The sequence below is a fragment of the Heloderma suspectum genome, chromosome 11, assembly GCF_057233095.1.
Source record: "Heloderma suspectum isolate Gila_16-S chromosome 11, 16-S_ref, whole genome shotgun sequence".
Classification (NCBI taxonomy): domain Eukaryota; kingdom Metazoa; phylum Chordata; class Lepidosauria; order Squamata; family Helodermatidae; genus Heloderma; species Heloderma suspectum.
This window is the reverse complement of record NC_139468.1, coordinates 33,614,055-33,629,053: the sequence shown is the minus strand read 5'-3', so window position 1 is coordinate 33,629,053 and position 14,999 is coordinate 33,614,055. Positions and strand designations below refer to the sequence as shown.

At 44.8% G+C, this 14,999-nt stretch overlaps 2 protein-coding genes across 2 annotated transcripts in view; both read right to left on the bottom strand.

Moving 5' to 3' along the window:
* IGF1R (insulin like growth factor 1 receptor) overlaps window positions 1-14,999 on the bottom strand; it is a 251,807-nt gene that overhangs the window by 212,877 nt on the left and 23,931 nt on the right. Inside the window, exon 2 of the mRNA XM_084817400.1 lies at window positions 5,893-6,438. Within this exon, the coding sequence (XP_084673526.1) occupies window positions 5,893-6,438 (546 nt within the window). The remainder of the gene's footprint in view (window positions 1-5,892; window positions 6,439-14,999) is intronic.
* Window positions 12,560-13,787, bottom strand: LOC146337236 (uncharacterized). Its single transcript, XM_084817502.1, has one exon. The coding sequence runs from the start codon at window positions 13,785-13,787 to the stop codon at window positions 12,768-12,770; it is 1,020 nt and encodes a 339-aa protein (XP_084673628.1). The 3' UTR covers window positions 12,560-12,767.

The following is a 14,999-nucleotide window of genomic DNA, read 5'->3' as shown; positions in this document are numbered from 1 at the left end:
CATTAACATTTTAACTCAACATTGCAACATGAAAGTCGAATACTTGCTCTCCAGGAGAATTTACTCTGGTTCCAACTTTCCTACAAAACGTTGTCCTAATTTTTCTTTTAAAAAAAAAAAAAGTTAGGGGAGAAACAAACTACGCATCCCAGCAGCTGCTGGCAACAATCCAAACACTTTGCTTTTCCGGAAATCCGGAATCGCAACATCATTCTCCAATTCTACTGCCAAAAGGAGATGTAAGCGGAACGCACTTGGCATCCTCCCTGAAGCCCCAGAAGAAAGCAAAGAGTAAATATTGCAGGATCAACTCTACAAATGCCTGTGGGAACTGACTCAAATTCAAGGACCAAAACCCTTAAAGGAAAGGGGTGGGAAAAGGCAGCAGGAGACACCCAATTTGTTGTTGTTGTTAACTGAAACAAGAAAAAAGTTTCACTTTTCCATCTAGTTTATTTATTGTTCCCAAAGCCTCACAAAGTGTCGCTTGGCTGCTGGAAGCTGCCCGCTTCCGACATTGTTTCCATGAGAGAGTTATCCTGAAGGAAGCAAAGGCTTTCTCCTTTGTTTGCGATAACCAGCTTCTGCTCAGTGACAAAATTAAACAAGCCAGCTTGCTCAAAAAGAACTAAGTGTTCCCAACGCAGCTTTTTACCCACCCACTTGATATCCTTTAATGGACGGCCTCAACAAGGACAAAGGGATTCGAATACAGGCTTCCCGGGGGAGGAGGCCCACCCCCATCAAGCCAACCAGTAGAAAGCATAAAAAAGTAATCCACCCGAAGAACTTAAAGAGCTGTGCTGGATGCGACCAGAGCCCCATGTCATCCAGCATGCTGTTGCCACAGTGCCAAGCCAGCCAGCCCAATAGGAAGTCCACAAGCAGGACAAGAGCGCAAGCCATTCTTTCAAAAATTACACAAACATACTTATTCATATACCGTCACCTACAGTGTTTTAAAGAGTTTAATATAAGCAATAACAGAGGAACAGGTCCCTGGCCCCATGGAGCTTCAAATTAAAACTTCGACAGCAGGGAAAACAGAGGGTGGTCGGGGAAGAATCAGAAGTAAATATTCTCTGCAGATGTACATAAATAAATTCTGTAAATAAATTATCTGTGCAAAGGAACAGAGCTAACATCACACAGGCAGACTGGAAGAATCTCATGCATAAAAGGCAACAAGGGCAAAAAGGCCAGAATCATTTAAGGCAGGGCTGCAGAAGCTCAGCCTCAGAGGAAAAATCTGGCCCTCCGGATCTGGCCCATTCCCAGATGACCACATCCCTTTCCCCACAACCAGCCATCACCTGCAGATTTCCCAGCTTTCGTGCAGGTTTTTCCCCCAATTCTAGAAGGTGAAGTTACTGGCAGTTGGAGATTTAAGCTAAACTATACTGGTATTTTTGACCCCACCCCTTTCGCCTTCAGCCCTGCCCACCGCTGGAATGTGGCCCGAGAACTTCTCCAAAATGGAATTGGGTGCTCAAGCTGAAGGGGGTTGTGCACCCCTTTAAGGGGACAGGCAGCTTTGGGGTGGCTGGTAGTGGTAAGATGGGGGCATGGAAGGTCACAGACGCAAACCTAAGTAGTGGCGGATAGGGCAAAGCACTAGGAAACTAAAAACGTTTCTTTACATAGGATGCATTTTGGAACATTATGCTAAGCTTTGTTCCCCTTTCAGAAGGAAGGCAAGGCAAGCCCAGGAGCCAACTATCCCAGGTGCACACATTTATTAAACGTACAGTCTGGAAAATAAAGGGTTCAAATCCTATCCTCCACCCCATCCCCTGCAGCAACTCTGAGAGCTTCAGTACTGGACCCGTCTCTCAGCATCTGCATTAACTGAAATGGCCCACAATTTGTTACTAATACAGAAGGAAGAACACGGTAAAAAGTACCAGCTCAACATAGTGCTAGGCCAACTAATCCTACAGATTGGTGCAACCTTCCCATGTCATTCATCCACAGGATCTAAAATAAAGGGGTATACTGCCTCTGACCAGGTAGGCTCCGTTATCCATCCGAGTCTAACCTAGCCCCACCCCTATATAATCCATGTGCAGGAAGGAGGAGATGAGCCTTGCATTGTATTTTTGCTCCACCACCAGGACCTCAGTGCCTGATACGGTACATCACTTCCTTCCAACAAAACCATTTAGCTGGCCTTGCAAAAATGTTGCACTGGTTCCACTGGACTGAGATGCTGAAGTGGAGTGTGAAGGCTCCAAGTTAATTACTACCCCCAAAAAACCAGGCATTCGTTTTCTGCCCCCTCCTTCTGCTGTGCGCCTGTTGTGTTCCTTGTTCCTCCTCTGCTAATGTGCTCAAACAACCAAGCAGAGTAAACAGGAAGCTCCCTTTTAAACAATTGAACATTTATACTTCCCTTGTTTTCCCTGCGAAAGGGCAATGGTTCCCCTCCAAGCACACTGCTGGCAAAGACCAAGCTTCCCTTCTTGCAGTCCAAGCTCATTACCATCAGCCCTTTTAATAACATGGATCTAAAGATTATTCTGGGGGAACTTCAGTAACGAAATACGTAGAAAGTTGATGCATGTTGCTGTGATATTTCCTGCTCCTCTGCCCATTGCACCATAATACCTTACATCTTATCCTCCATCATGACCTATAACTTTTAACCATTTCATTATTGGATTGCCATTTTGCTGTTCCAGTCAGAAAAAAAAAAAATCCCTACCTGGTTTTATTTTTAATGTTTCTAGTCCTCATGTACATAGGAATCTTGACAAATGCGCAGTCTTTGCTGTAGTTCGGGGAACATGTTTGGTGTCCTATACAGCCCTCTGCCCTTCTCAACAAGCCCTTGCTGCCACTGCTGCCCTTCCTCCTTTGCCAACGTCTTTGTACTGTAGTGAAGTCTTACCACAAGAAAGACATGTGTCACAGGAGCGGGAAAGACTCTGAAATCTCATTGTAACATAGGAGTGCGTCCCACCTTCCAGGGTAACTCTCGCTATCCAGCCTGTGGCAAACAGACACCTAGTCTTGTTGCTCTGGAATAACTCCATCTGATTCACTTGGGCAGCCTCACCTTCAGCTCAGGCTGAGTGTCCATCCCCACAAACAAAGACAGAAGGGGATGACAAAGAGAGGTGAACTGCCCAGTGATTGGGGTGAGTGTTTTGGAATTTATCAGCCCATATGTTGGCCACAGGCCTCTAGAATGCCCAAAGCACACGTACTTCAGCAAGTCCTTCAACAAAAACGAACCCGGAAAAAAGTTGTTGTGCCTTGCATTACTTCATGAAGGCAGAATTTGCATTTTCTTGATGCAAACAACTGTACTCAACCACAAATATTGCCATCTTTTTTCCAGTATTGTATTTTATTAAGCACTGGAACACCTTGGACTTCATAGCCGACTTCTTCCTAGTGCTTGAAACTCGACAGACAACAACACGAGTACTTTCCAAACTACAGATGGCATGTAATCAAGTAATTTGCATTCTCAGACCTCTTCAGTCAGACTCAACCAGGTAGGAGCAGACTCCAACATCCTGGAAATGTTAATGAACCAACTGGACTAAACTAGGTTTTGGACCAAGGGGTCTCCTTCAAACCACAACCATCATACGAGGAAGGAGATACCAAGAGGGCAGGGAGATACCATGTTCAGACAAACATTGATGTAGTATACTGGCTAGGAATCAGCTGGGAATTCTCCAGTCCAATCACTTCAGCCAAGAACCCATTTGATAGCCTTTGGCAAGCTACACAGCTTCAGCTCCCATCATCAACAATTCAGGGTTACGTTTGGTCTACCTCACAGAGCAGTTGGGAAGATTACTGACTGATGTAGAAGGCTTTCAACACTTGGAATGCGCTATATTAAACAAATGAACTACTACCCAATTCACTGAAATCTCTCTCCAGAAGAGAAGGGAACCTGTCCATGTCTGTGAAGTTGGGAATTCACTACAGACACCTGGAAGGCCCAAAAGCCTAGATGTCTCACTACTGCCAATAACTTATATGTATCAAGCTTCTTCTCATGTTTGGTGCTGTCCACCAAAACTAGTTAGATTTCCAGTCCAAAATGGAAGCTGCTGCTCCAAAATGTTAGCTTGCAGTGCTTCTAACACGCTACTATAACAATTTTCTCAATGCCATTGGATGAATACCTGAATGGATGTGATACCCATTATCCAAGTGACAGCTTGTTTGCCCAATTTCCACCCCACCACCACCATCACCACCCAAACAAAAAAAGCAGGAAGGCCCAGCCTAATAGTTTGTTTTGTTTTTATCGAAGACAAACTCTGCCACAGGTAAGAACAAAACTGCAAACAGTAGCAAGAAGCAGAACTTCACTGCAAGTTTCACCTGTGCATTTGGTTGTAATGGTTATGTAAACACCACGAAGTATGTTACAAACACCAGTCATCATATTGACTCAACATGCCTCCATCCACAGCTGCTCTGATAGACAAGTGAAATATCATTTTAATAGAGGGAAACATGGGCAAGAGGGGAAAGAGCATTACAGTTTAAAGACAGAACACTGGAGTCAGCATGGGGACGCTTGCCTGAACACGATGGAGAAGTCATTTCTGCAAGGAGAGTCCCTTATACAGCTGTACCCTTCTAAGAAAGCAAAGGTGTGACACAGCAGGCCTCATATTCTCTTCCTACTTCAAATTTCAGGTAATTTCATAGCTACCACAGGCACCCGGATGCCTCTATGACATCATACTACCCACAAAGTCAATCCAAGGAAAGCAGGAGTGATGACATTCAGGATGCAATAACACCAGTAACACTGTCCAGGCAAGATAACCCTTGTTCCACAACGTTCAACGGCCACAGTACAAAGACCTCCTTCACACATGCTAAAGTACCTACGGCTAGTTTTGCCAGAATAACCTTAAGGTTATGCTTTTCCTGGATCATACCACTTGAGACAGCTGTCTGAGGGAGAGGTTGCATGCTTGCATATTTCTCCCCCCATGAAGAAAGAACAGCCTGCACGTGGAAAACGAGCCTAAAAAGAGGGAAAGGGTTCTGCCTGACTCCCCGCCCCCCAATGGCATGCTATTCTTTTCGTGGCGCATTCCAGCATACAATCTCCGATCTGCAGCCCAAAATAATGCGAAGCTCCAAAGGCACATGGTAACAGCCACCTGCTGTACTAAGCAGGTAAAGATAAGATACTGCGTGGGGACTCTACATACCCCAGGCTGAGTTCCACAACAGAAGAAAGGCGGGATATAAATGCAATAAAATAGAAGCAAGCTATTCTCTGTCCTTCCGTAAAATTTCTGTTTCAATTAGAGGACACAGACATAAAATCTCTTGTAGTCAAGAACATTTCGGCCCTTACTATAATAAGCTCAACTGTGCTTGTGTCCTTGATGAACACTAGCATATTGGGAATGCATGTTATTGAAGGGCAAGGACAGAGGTGTACTAGAATTTCGTTTGTTCGCAAAACATCCAAAATTACCCCATTCCAACCCTGAATGCAAGCAGGAGCGCCTTTTTCAAAAGATGTTCGCATATTTCCAAATTTGCGATTGTGCTAAAAATACTAATTGTATTTTTTGAAAAAGTAGCACTTTGAAATGCTAATTTTAAAAAAATATATACATTCTTGCACTTTAGACAATGGAAGGAATACACACTTTTGAAAAATACTCATAGAAATGCATACTTTTCCTGTTCAAATGAACTGATAAACAGGTCACAAATTAAAATGGAAACAAGCCAAACCAAACGTCAAAGTGAACCTCAGAATTTTGGCGAGCTCGAACAGCCCCATTTCTTTCATCCCTAAGTGAAGAGTTTTGCTTCTAAAAAATATCTTCATCTATAAGAAACAAGCTGAATTAAAACAGGGACAGAATTTAACAATCCATCAATTCTTACTTTTCTGGCAGTGGTTGGAAGTCCAGCAGCGGTAACTGTATTCATTGTTAATGGAAGTCTTCTCACACAGCGGCTTTTCCTCTGCTGTCCCTGGACACAAGTCCCCACATTCCTTCGGCGGTTTATTCCCTACAATGTAGTTGTTGGAGACGGCATCCAAGATCAGTGACCAGTCTATCGTGGAGAGGTAACACAGGTCAGAATTCTTCTCAATCCGGATGGCCCCCCGGGTGATGTTCCTCAAGTTGTGCAGCCCAAGTTCTTTGAGGTTTGTCATCTCAAAGACGACCAACGCATAGTTGTAGAAAAGGCTCTTGCCACGGATTACTGTAAGGTTGGGGAAAAGGTCACTCAGGGTCTCCAGGCCTGCCACACGGAACAGCAGCAGATAGCCCGTAATCATCGTGAGTTTTGGATAGCGGAAGTTGCCGAAGTCTTCTCCTTGGGGAATCAACAAAATCTGGAGAAACCCTTCAACCACCGTGCAACCTTCCAGCTGCTTCAGTTGATCCACACTGTTGCGAATGTCGATGTTTGGCCCACACACTGGATAAAGGGGGGGGGAGGCAAAAGAACATATGATTTTTTTTTAAGTAAAGGATTACAGAACTATCAACAGAAACTCTGCTTTCTTTGCAAATGTACATTAAACAAAACATTCTCTTGGTCCAGACACACTCTGAGTAGGTGTTAACACTGGTACAATACCCACTCTCCCTACCTTCAGGAAGTGGTTAAAACGCATCGTTTTGATTTGGTTTTTAAATTGTTGTGTTTTGTAAGGTTGTTATTAATGTTTTACTATGTTTGTATTAGTTTATCTTTCTTGTTTTCTTAATTTTTGTAAACCATCTTTCTTGGTTCCAGAAAGGTGGTACAGAAATGCAAATAAATAAATAAAATAAAATCTAATACGAGGCATTAGAAATCTTTCTTCTTGTAGACAACTAGTCCGGACACCATCTAATACTCTTTGCCATGTGCTCCCAACTGCCAACTGACAGCCAATGTGGTGTAATGGTTAGAGTGCTGGACAGGAACTTGGGAGATATGGGTTCTAGTCCCCACTCAGCCATGAAGCTCACTAGTGTCACTGACTCTCAGCCTAACTTACCTCACAGGGTTGTTGTGAGGATAAAGCAGAGAGGAGGAGGACCATATAAACCTCCTTAGTTCCTTGCAAGAGGAAACAAGGCAGATATAAATATAATAAGTAACATACATAAATACTCTCACCCTCCCATATTACAGAGGACTAAAAGAGGCCCCAAGGGTAGGGGCCACTCAATCTTCCTCTTTTCTAGAGTCTCAAATAATTCTTCAAGGTCCCAAAGCACACAGAGAGGAGGCACACAAAGACAACACGGACAGAATCCTGCTCCCCGCACCAGCCAGCCAATTCACTTCCAACCATGGGTCAATCCACTACTAATTGCCCTCTAACTGATAAGCACCCTGGATGAATTGTTGTATTTCGGTATTATGGTGGCTATTACTGTATTTTGTAAGCCTCCTTGGAAGCGACTGTATCCTTAAAGGCAAAATATAAATTGTAATAAATTGAAATCTCTCTACCCTAGCATAAATTTTTCACAACAGTAAACACAGCCTTAGCAGGGTCACACCCGTAATTTCTATCATACTCCACTTAGTTAAATGATGGCTCCAAAACCTGAACGTACTAAAAACCTTATCAACCTTAGTACTGACGAATTCAAGGGGCCAGGCAACCCCTGACGGATTCTAACGGAGTCTATTTTGCCAGCAACAACAAGAAGGGGTGTACCATGCTTATTCGGGGGGGGGGGGATAGAACCACAAAAACAAGTGGCTTTGTCCTCCCTTACAAATAACACCACAAGCATGCAAACGTTTGTTTGTTTGTTTTAACTAGGCTAGGCCTAGTTTAATTATAGCAGGCTGGGAACTAGCAGAGAATTCCATCTTTCCTGCAGCAGCCTGCTCCAGTTTCATGTTGGCAACAGAGGAGGGGGGCTTTCTTTCTCTGCTGTGCACAGAAGAAGGCGGAGCTCACCCACTCATCTACATACAATTCCTTATGTAATTAATTAGTTTATTTGTGGCATTTATATACCACCGAACATCACAAAATCTCTCTGCAGTGCCACCTATGGCTACCAGGTGAGTGCAGAAATACAAGGCTAGTTTTTCCAGAGATGTTACCCAAACCAACAAGGGGAAATAGAAGTTGTAATACCACGCAAAAAGGGCTGTGTTCATCTCAAAAACCCATATAGGACAACTAATACCAAGCCTACCAAAACAATACCCTTAAACTTTAGGATAAGTAAGGCATGAGGTGGATGGTACTTCCTGCTTTTAATGGAGCAGTTGCTGAAAGCAACTGTGGGTTGTTGAGAGTGGGATGCTGGTTCCCCCATGTGTGCCCACCCTCACTTAAATCAAGAATCCAGGGACGCTTCATTCCAAGGTTGCTTATCCTGACATCAGAACCTGGAACTCTAGTTTGTTAGGGAAACCAACAACGCAGAGCTTGTACCCATGGTTTGTTAACCATGGATTGTTACAACATGCAAACCAGGTCAATAGCTGTGTTCAGACACTGCTAAATGGAGGGAGCGGGTCTGGGTAAGACTCCGCTGGCATTTTCCTACCCACCCCCTCCCCCTCTGACACAGCCACAAGGACAGGGAGACTGGAAATGTTTGAACTTGTTTTCAACTAACTGCAGTTACTGGAGATCATCTGAACCTGAGTAATTGTGTTCAATGTTAACTACGGTTAGAGCAACAAGCCAGGATTATAAACAATAGTTTCAAGTTGGCTTGTTTCCCTAAATGAGGTGAGGGCAGGAGGCAGATTAGAACCTACTGATAGATCTCTAGGTGACCTGCACTACATCAGCAAGAGTTTGACTCCCAGTTCTCTAACAGCAGCAGCAACTAAAAGGCTTTCCCACAAACACTAAATTAGGCTGCTGAAACAGAAAGCCTGGGAGGAAACCAGAAGTCAATTATTGTCCTGCGTTAAGCAGGTGCTCAGAGGTACCCTGTCCTTAATTCTTACCGTATGTCCACCCTCCTGAGCCACTATTTTGTTGCTGGCTCTAGTTGGTGGACCTCAGGGTTCTAGTAAAAAAATAAAGTAGATCCCACAAGCCTAAAGTTATCCCAACCCTGCAGTAAACCGCAGTAGACACTAACTATGGTTTGTCTGGTTTTGGACATAAATAAATAACTGCAGTTAATTGAAACTGGTGGCATAAGCTTTACATGTCCTGCTCACATTCACACCAGAGGAAAGTGTATGAACCTTGAATCTTTGTGCTATGGTTTAGCGTTATATACAAGCCAGGCCAAGTGGTGGCCACCAACAGGCCAACCTCTATCTACGTATCCCCACTTGGGTTCTGTTTCTTGGACGTGCTACAGTGTGACAGTGTTGGGAGAGTGAGAGAGGATATACCCAGGAAAATAATCATTTGTTTTTACAGCAGTTTAATAAGCCTTCAGTATCCGGTCCCCTGAAGGAAAGCTTAAACTCACAATGCATCAGGAATTTTGAGGTTTTAAAAGAAATTCATATGAGGGTTTAGTAAGATTTGAATATTTTTACAATAAATCACATTTAGCTTTTGTCTCTTTTTGCACCTGGGTTTGCCCTTTTGTCCCATCTTGTTTTTCCTTTTAGAAAATTCATCTATTCAACAATAGCTAATGACTGCATAACACGTCGGTTCTTATTTTCGTTCATTTTGCCCTGAAATTAATGTATTTAAAAAGACAAACTAATCCCAGTTCAAAGAGTACTAACGTTTCTTTTTGGCTGCCGTGTGTTTTCTCTGGACCATATTTTACGCACATACAGAGAAGAGGGTGTGCGTATGTGTACCATGATGTGCCTTTCAAAGTACAAAACCAAACACAATGCCCGTCATTCACCATTTCATGCGAACACCCTGTAGTTTCCTTCTTACCACTACGTAATTCAGATGATATTAAACATAATTTATGTAACTAAGCCTTTCTTCTGACGCAATGCTACAGCACCCAGTGAAAATGAAGATTTCCTGAAGTGCTCCAAACACACTTTTGTATCTCTGACACATTCTCCTTGTCCAGGTGGACGCAGAAGTGTCCAAAAAAGGGGGTATTTGATATGTCATGATTGTGAGAAAGAGGCTCCCAAGGTCAGAGTAGCACAAGGTCACAGATAACTTGAATTATCAACCTTCACTGCTCTGGGCAGGGCAATTCAACCATCACAACTAACAGCACAACCTGTCCAGCATCAATACAATTCGCAAGTGCATACTATAACAATCATTTGTGCTATGTCCAATTCATGAGCCTGAAATTACACCCGAGACTGCTCTGTTAATACAGCCATCTACATTCCCAGTTCAAACCTTAATGCATATTTTTGTTAAATTTCTCCATATTTAAATATCTGTGCCCTTGAGATTCACCAGAGCCCAAAATGAACTATTTCAAATGCAGTTCATTTCTTTTTTAATCTGGGAAAAAAACTGGTGGCAAAAAAATGGAAAGGGGGGTTATTTAATATGTATTATGTTGTTATTTATAATTAGTGTATTGTTATTTATTTTATTTTATTATTTTATTTATTTCATTTCTATACCGCCCAATAGCCGAAGCTCTCTGGGCGGTTCACAAAAATTAAAACCAAACAACACACAATAAAACAATTTAAAATATATAGAACATTAAAACCACAGTATAACAATACAACCAGAATAAAACCTAGCAGCAGTGCAGGGATTTAAAATACAGATTTAAAACAGCAAAGCTAAAAGTCTAGAAAGCTAAAATGCTAAAATGCCTGGGAAAATAAAAAGGTCTTCACCTGGTGCCAGAAAGAATACAGTGTAGGTGCCAGGCGAACCTCACTAGGGAGCTCATTCCAGAGCCGGGGTGCCACAGCAGAAAAAGCCCTCCTCCTAGTAGCCACCTGCCTCACTTCCATTGGCAGGGGCTCATGGAGAAGGGCCGCTGAGAATGATCTTAAGGTCCAGGCAGGCACATATAGGAAGAGGCGATCCTTCAGATAACCTGGCCCCAAGCCGTTAAGGGCTTTGAACGTTAATACCAGCACTTTGAATCGGGCCCAGAAATGGACTGGAAGCCAGTGCAGCTGGAAAAGTACTGGCGTAATATGAGCTCGCTGGCCAGTCCCTGTTAACAATCTTGCTGCCTTATTTTGGACCAGCTGAAGTTTCCGGACCATTTTCAAAGGCAGTCCCATGTATAACACATTATAGTAATCCAGAGAAGTTATCAGAGCATGGATAACTGTAGCTATGCTACCTCTGTCCACATAAGGGCATAGTTGGTATACCAGCCTAAGCTGATAAAAAGTGCTCCGTGCCACTGAGTTCACCTGTGCCTCAAGTGACAGTTCTGGATCCAAGAGCACCCCCAAACTACGAACATGATCCTTTAGGGAGAGTGCAACCCCCTCCAGAACAGGTTGAATGTCACCTAGCCGGGCAGACGAACCACCCACTAACAGTACCTCCGTCTTGTCTGGATTGAGTTTCAGTTTATTGGCCCTCATCCAGTCCATTACCGTGCCCAGGCACTGATTCGGAACAGCCACTGCCTCACCTGGTTTTGATGAGAAAGAGAGGTAGAGCTGGATGTTGTCCGCATATTGATGGCACTTCAGCCCACACCTCCGGATAACCTCCCCCAGCCGTTTCATGCAGATGTTAAACAGCATGGGATATAAAACAGAGCCCTGTGGAACTCCATGGCACAATTGCCATGGCACAGAGCAGTAATGCCCCAGCACCACCTTCTGGAATCATCATTCTGGAATCAGCTGGTTGGTATACCAGCTTAGGCTGGTATACCAACTATGCCCTTATGTGGACAGAGGTAGCATAGCTACAGTTATCCATGCTCTGATAACTTCTCTGGATTACTATAATGTGTTATACATGGGACTGCCTTTGAAAATGGTCCAGAAACTTCAGCTGGTCCAAAATAAAGCAGCAAGATTGTTAACAGGGACTGGCCAGCGAGCTCATATAAGTAGGAGCGGAACCACTGCAGTGCAGGGCCTCCAACTCCCACCCCAGACAACCTATCCAGAAGGATACCATGGTCGATGGTATCGAAAGCCACTGAGAGGTCCAGGAGAATCAACAGGGTTGTACTCCTCCTATCTCTCTCCCGGCAGAAGTCATCCCACAGGGCGACCAAGGCAGTTTTTGTTCCAAAACCAGGCCTGAAGCCCGATTGAAATGGACCTAGATAATCTGTTTCATTCAAGAGTGCCTGGAGCTGTCCTGTAACCACCCGCTCAAGCACCTTGCCCAGGAAGGGGATGTTGGCCACTGGCCTATAATTCTTAACATCCTCTGGGTCCAGGTTAGGCTTTTTCAGACGTGGTCTAATTACCGTCTCTTTTAAAGCGGCAGGCACCACTCCCTCTCTCAAGGAGGAATTTATAACCTCCTGGACCCAGCCGGACATCCCCTCCTTGTTTGATTTAATAAACCATGAAGGGCAAGAGTCAAGCACACAAGTGGTCGATCGGACTTGACCAAGAACCTTGTCCACATCCTCAGGCCTCAATAACTAAACTCATCCAATAAAACTGGACCAGATGGTGCTCTGAACACCTCTACCAATGGAACTGCATTAATCATGGCGTCCAATTCATGACGAATCTGAGCGACTTTATCTTCAAAGTGCCATGCAGACTCGTCACAGCATGCAACCGAGAGTTTCACAGTTCTCTCTCCCTGGCCCAGAATGTAACAGGCCACAAACCACTCGGAAAAGCGCCACTGGACGACACTGAGAAGATGCAATGCTGGTGGAAAAGAACCGTCTCTTTGCCACCCTCACCGCCACGGAGTAGGCTCAATAGTGAGCTCTTACCTGTGTTCGGTCAGACTCAGCACAAGTTTTCCTCCACCTGTGTTCTAGCCGTCTCCCCTCTTGCTTCATTGCCCTCAGCTCAGGTGTATACCAAGGAGCTGGCCGGGCTCTGCTCAGAGGGAGAGGGCGCTTGGGCGCAATCGTGTCAACCGCCCGAGTCATCTCTGCATTCCACAGAGCGACCTGGGCTTCGACAGGAGCACCAGCCATACCAGCAGGAAAATCCCCCAGAGCCCTCTGGAATCCAGCAGAATCCATTAGCCTCCAGGGGCGGACCATTTTAATAGGTCCCCCACCCTTGCAGAGGGGGAAGGCTGCCAAGAGTCTAAACCTCAACAGGAAGTGATCTGACCATGACAAAGGGACAGATGTTAATTCCTCCACTTTCAGATCACCGTCCTCCTGCCCAGTCGAGAAAACCAGATCAAGCGTGTGTCCTTTTATATGTGTTGGGCTGATGACATGTTGGGACAGCCCCATGGTTGTCATGGCGGCCATAAAGTCCTGAGCCACCCCGGATACAGCGGCCTCAGCATGGAAGTTGAGATCCCCCAGGACCATCATCCTAGGGGTCCTCAACACCAAGTCCGAGACCACCTCCGTCAGCTCAGGCAGGGAGTCTGATGGGCAGCGGGGTGGGCGGTATACCAACAGAATCCCTAATCTGTCCCGGGTACCCAACACAAGGTACAAGCACTCAAGATCTGCACTCGAATGAGCAGGAAGCCTAGAGAGAGGGAATGAATTCCTATAGATCACGGCAACCCCTCTTCCCTGACTCTTGAGTCGGTGCTGGTGCTGCACGGAATACCCAGGAGGGCACAGCTGGGAGAGAGTGACCCCTCCCAGTTCCCCCACCCAGGTCTCAGTAGCACATGCCAGGTCAGCCCCCTCATCCACAATCAAATCATGAATGAGGGAGATTTTATTTTGGATAGACGTGGCATTCAGCAGCAGCAGCACCAGACCCAAGGGCAGACTGGTAAGGCCGCCAGGAACCATCAGGTTGGGGGAAGAACCAGAAGAGGGGATAGCAATAAGGTGTCTAGTGCCCAACCATTGCCCATTTCTTGCATTTTAGCCCATCTTTCTTCTATTTGGTGAACCCAAAGTTACAGAGTAACACGAGCATTAACGAGTAACACGAGCATTAACAAGTAACATGGTCTGAAGGCACATGAGACAGCTACCTTGCGGAAGATAAGCAGGTCTGGGTCTAGTCAGTGCTTGGAGGGGAGGCCACCTGGGAACCACATGTCTCCATGCAAAGAATGTGTTCTACCACTGAGTTATAGCCCTTAGGATTGAAGTGGTAAAGTTTGAGGAGTCAGGGGAAGGAGGTACAACAGTGATTCAGCTCATTCAAGAACCACAGAGATGCTTAGCTTCCCCCCACCCAACAATTCTCCTTTAACAATACACAAGATACAGTTGCACAACATTCAGCTCTTGCCCAAGGAAAACAAAACAACTCTACTTGGCCTTCTATGGTAATGTTTCGTTAGAACAAATTGAACTCCAGCTCCTATTAACCACAAACCTTCACTAGGCAGGCACATTAATAGACTAAGTTCACAAAACATTAACAGTGGTTCTATCTACACAAGGGGAGGGAGGAGAGAAGCTAAGTGGTATTTCTTTGACAGGGCAAGTTTTGGAATCACAAGATAGGAACACCAGCTAGGTGAGTTCCAATCAGTCTGAGAAAACCGTCTGCAAAAGTTACCGGCCCTCACACCTAGTGCATCTCTATAAATGTTGGCTTAATAGAAAAACACACATAGGCCATGTTCACCCCTAACGGCAAGCCAGGATTCCTGGCTTATCAATGAGCTGCATGCCCATGGGCACAGGCTGTCCTCCTCTGCTTTGCTCCTCCCACCTGCCCAGGCAGGCAAACAATCAGAAATTGAGACTTTTATGCTACACCCAAACTCAGGATCCTGACCGGCTGCTCCAGGACAAACCATTATTTATAAGCCAACAGCAAACGCTGGGTTGTGATGCTGTCTTGTTTACAAGCAACAAACCATGGCTCCAGGTTCAGACTAAATGCTCAATTTCTGTGTTCTTTAACCGCTCATGTGTGCAAGAGAAAAAAGGCAGGAGTGAACATGCCGAACACAAATACAACCACACCCATGTACAACTTTTAATAGAACCCCTTTCTTATCCACTGCAGGAGAACAGGTTAGGGATTATTTTCAAGTTTGA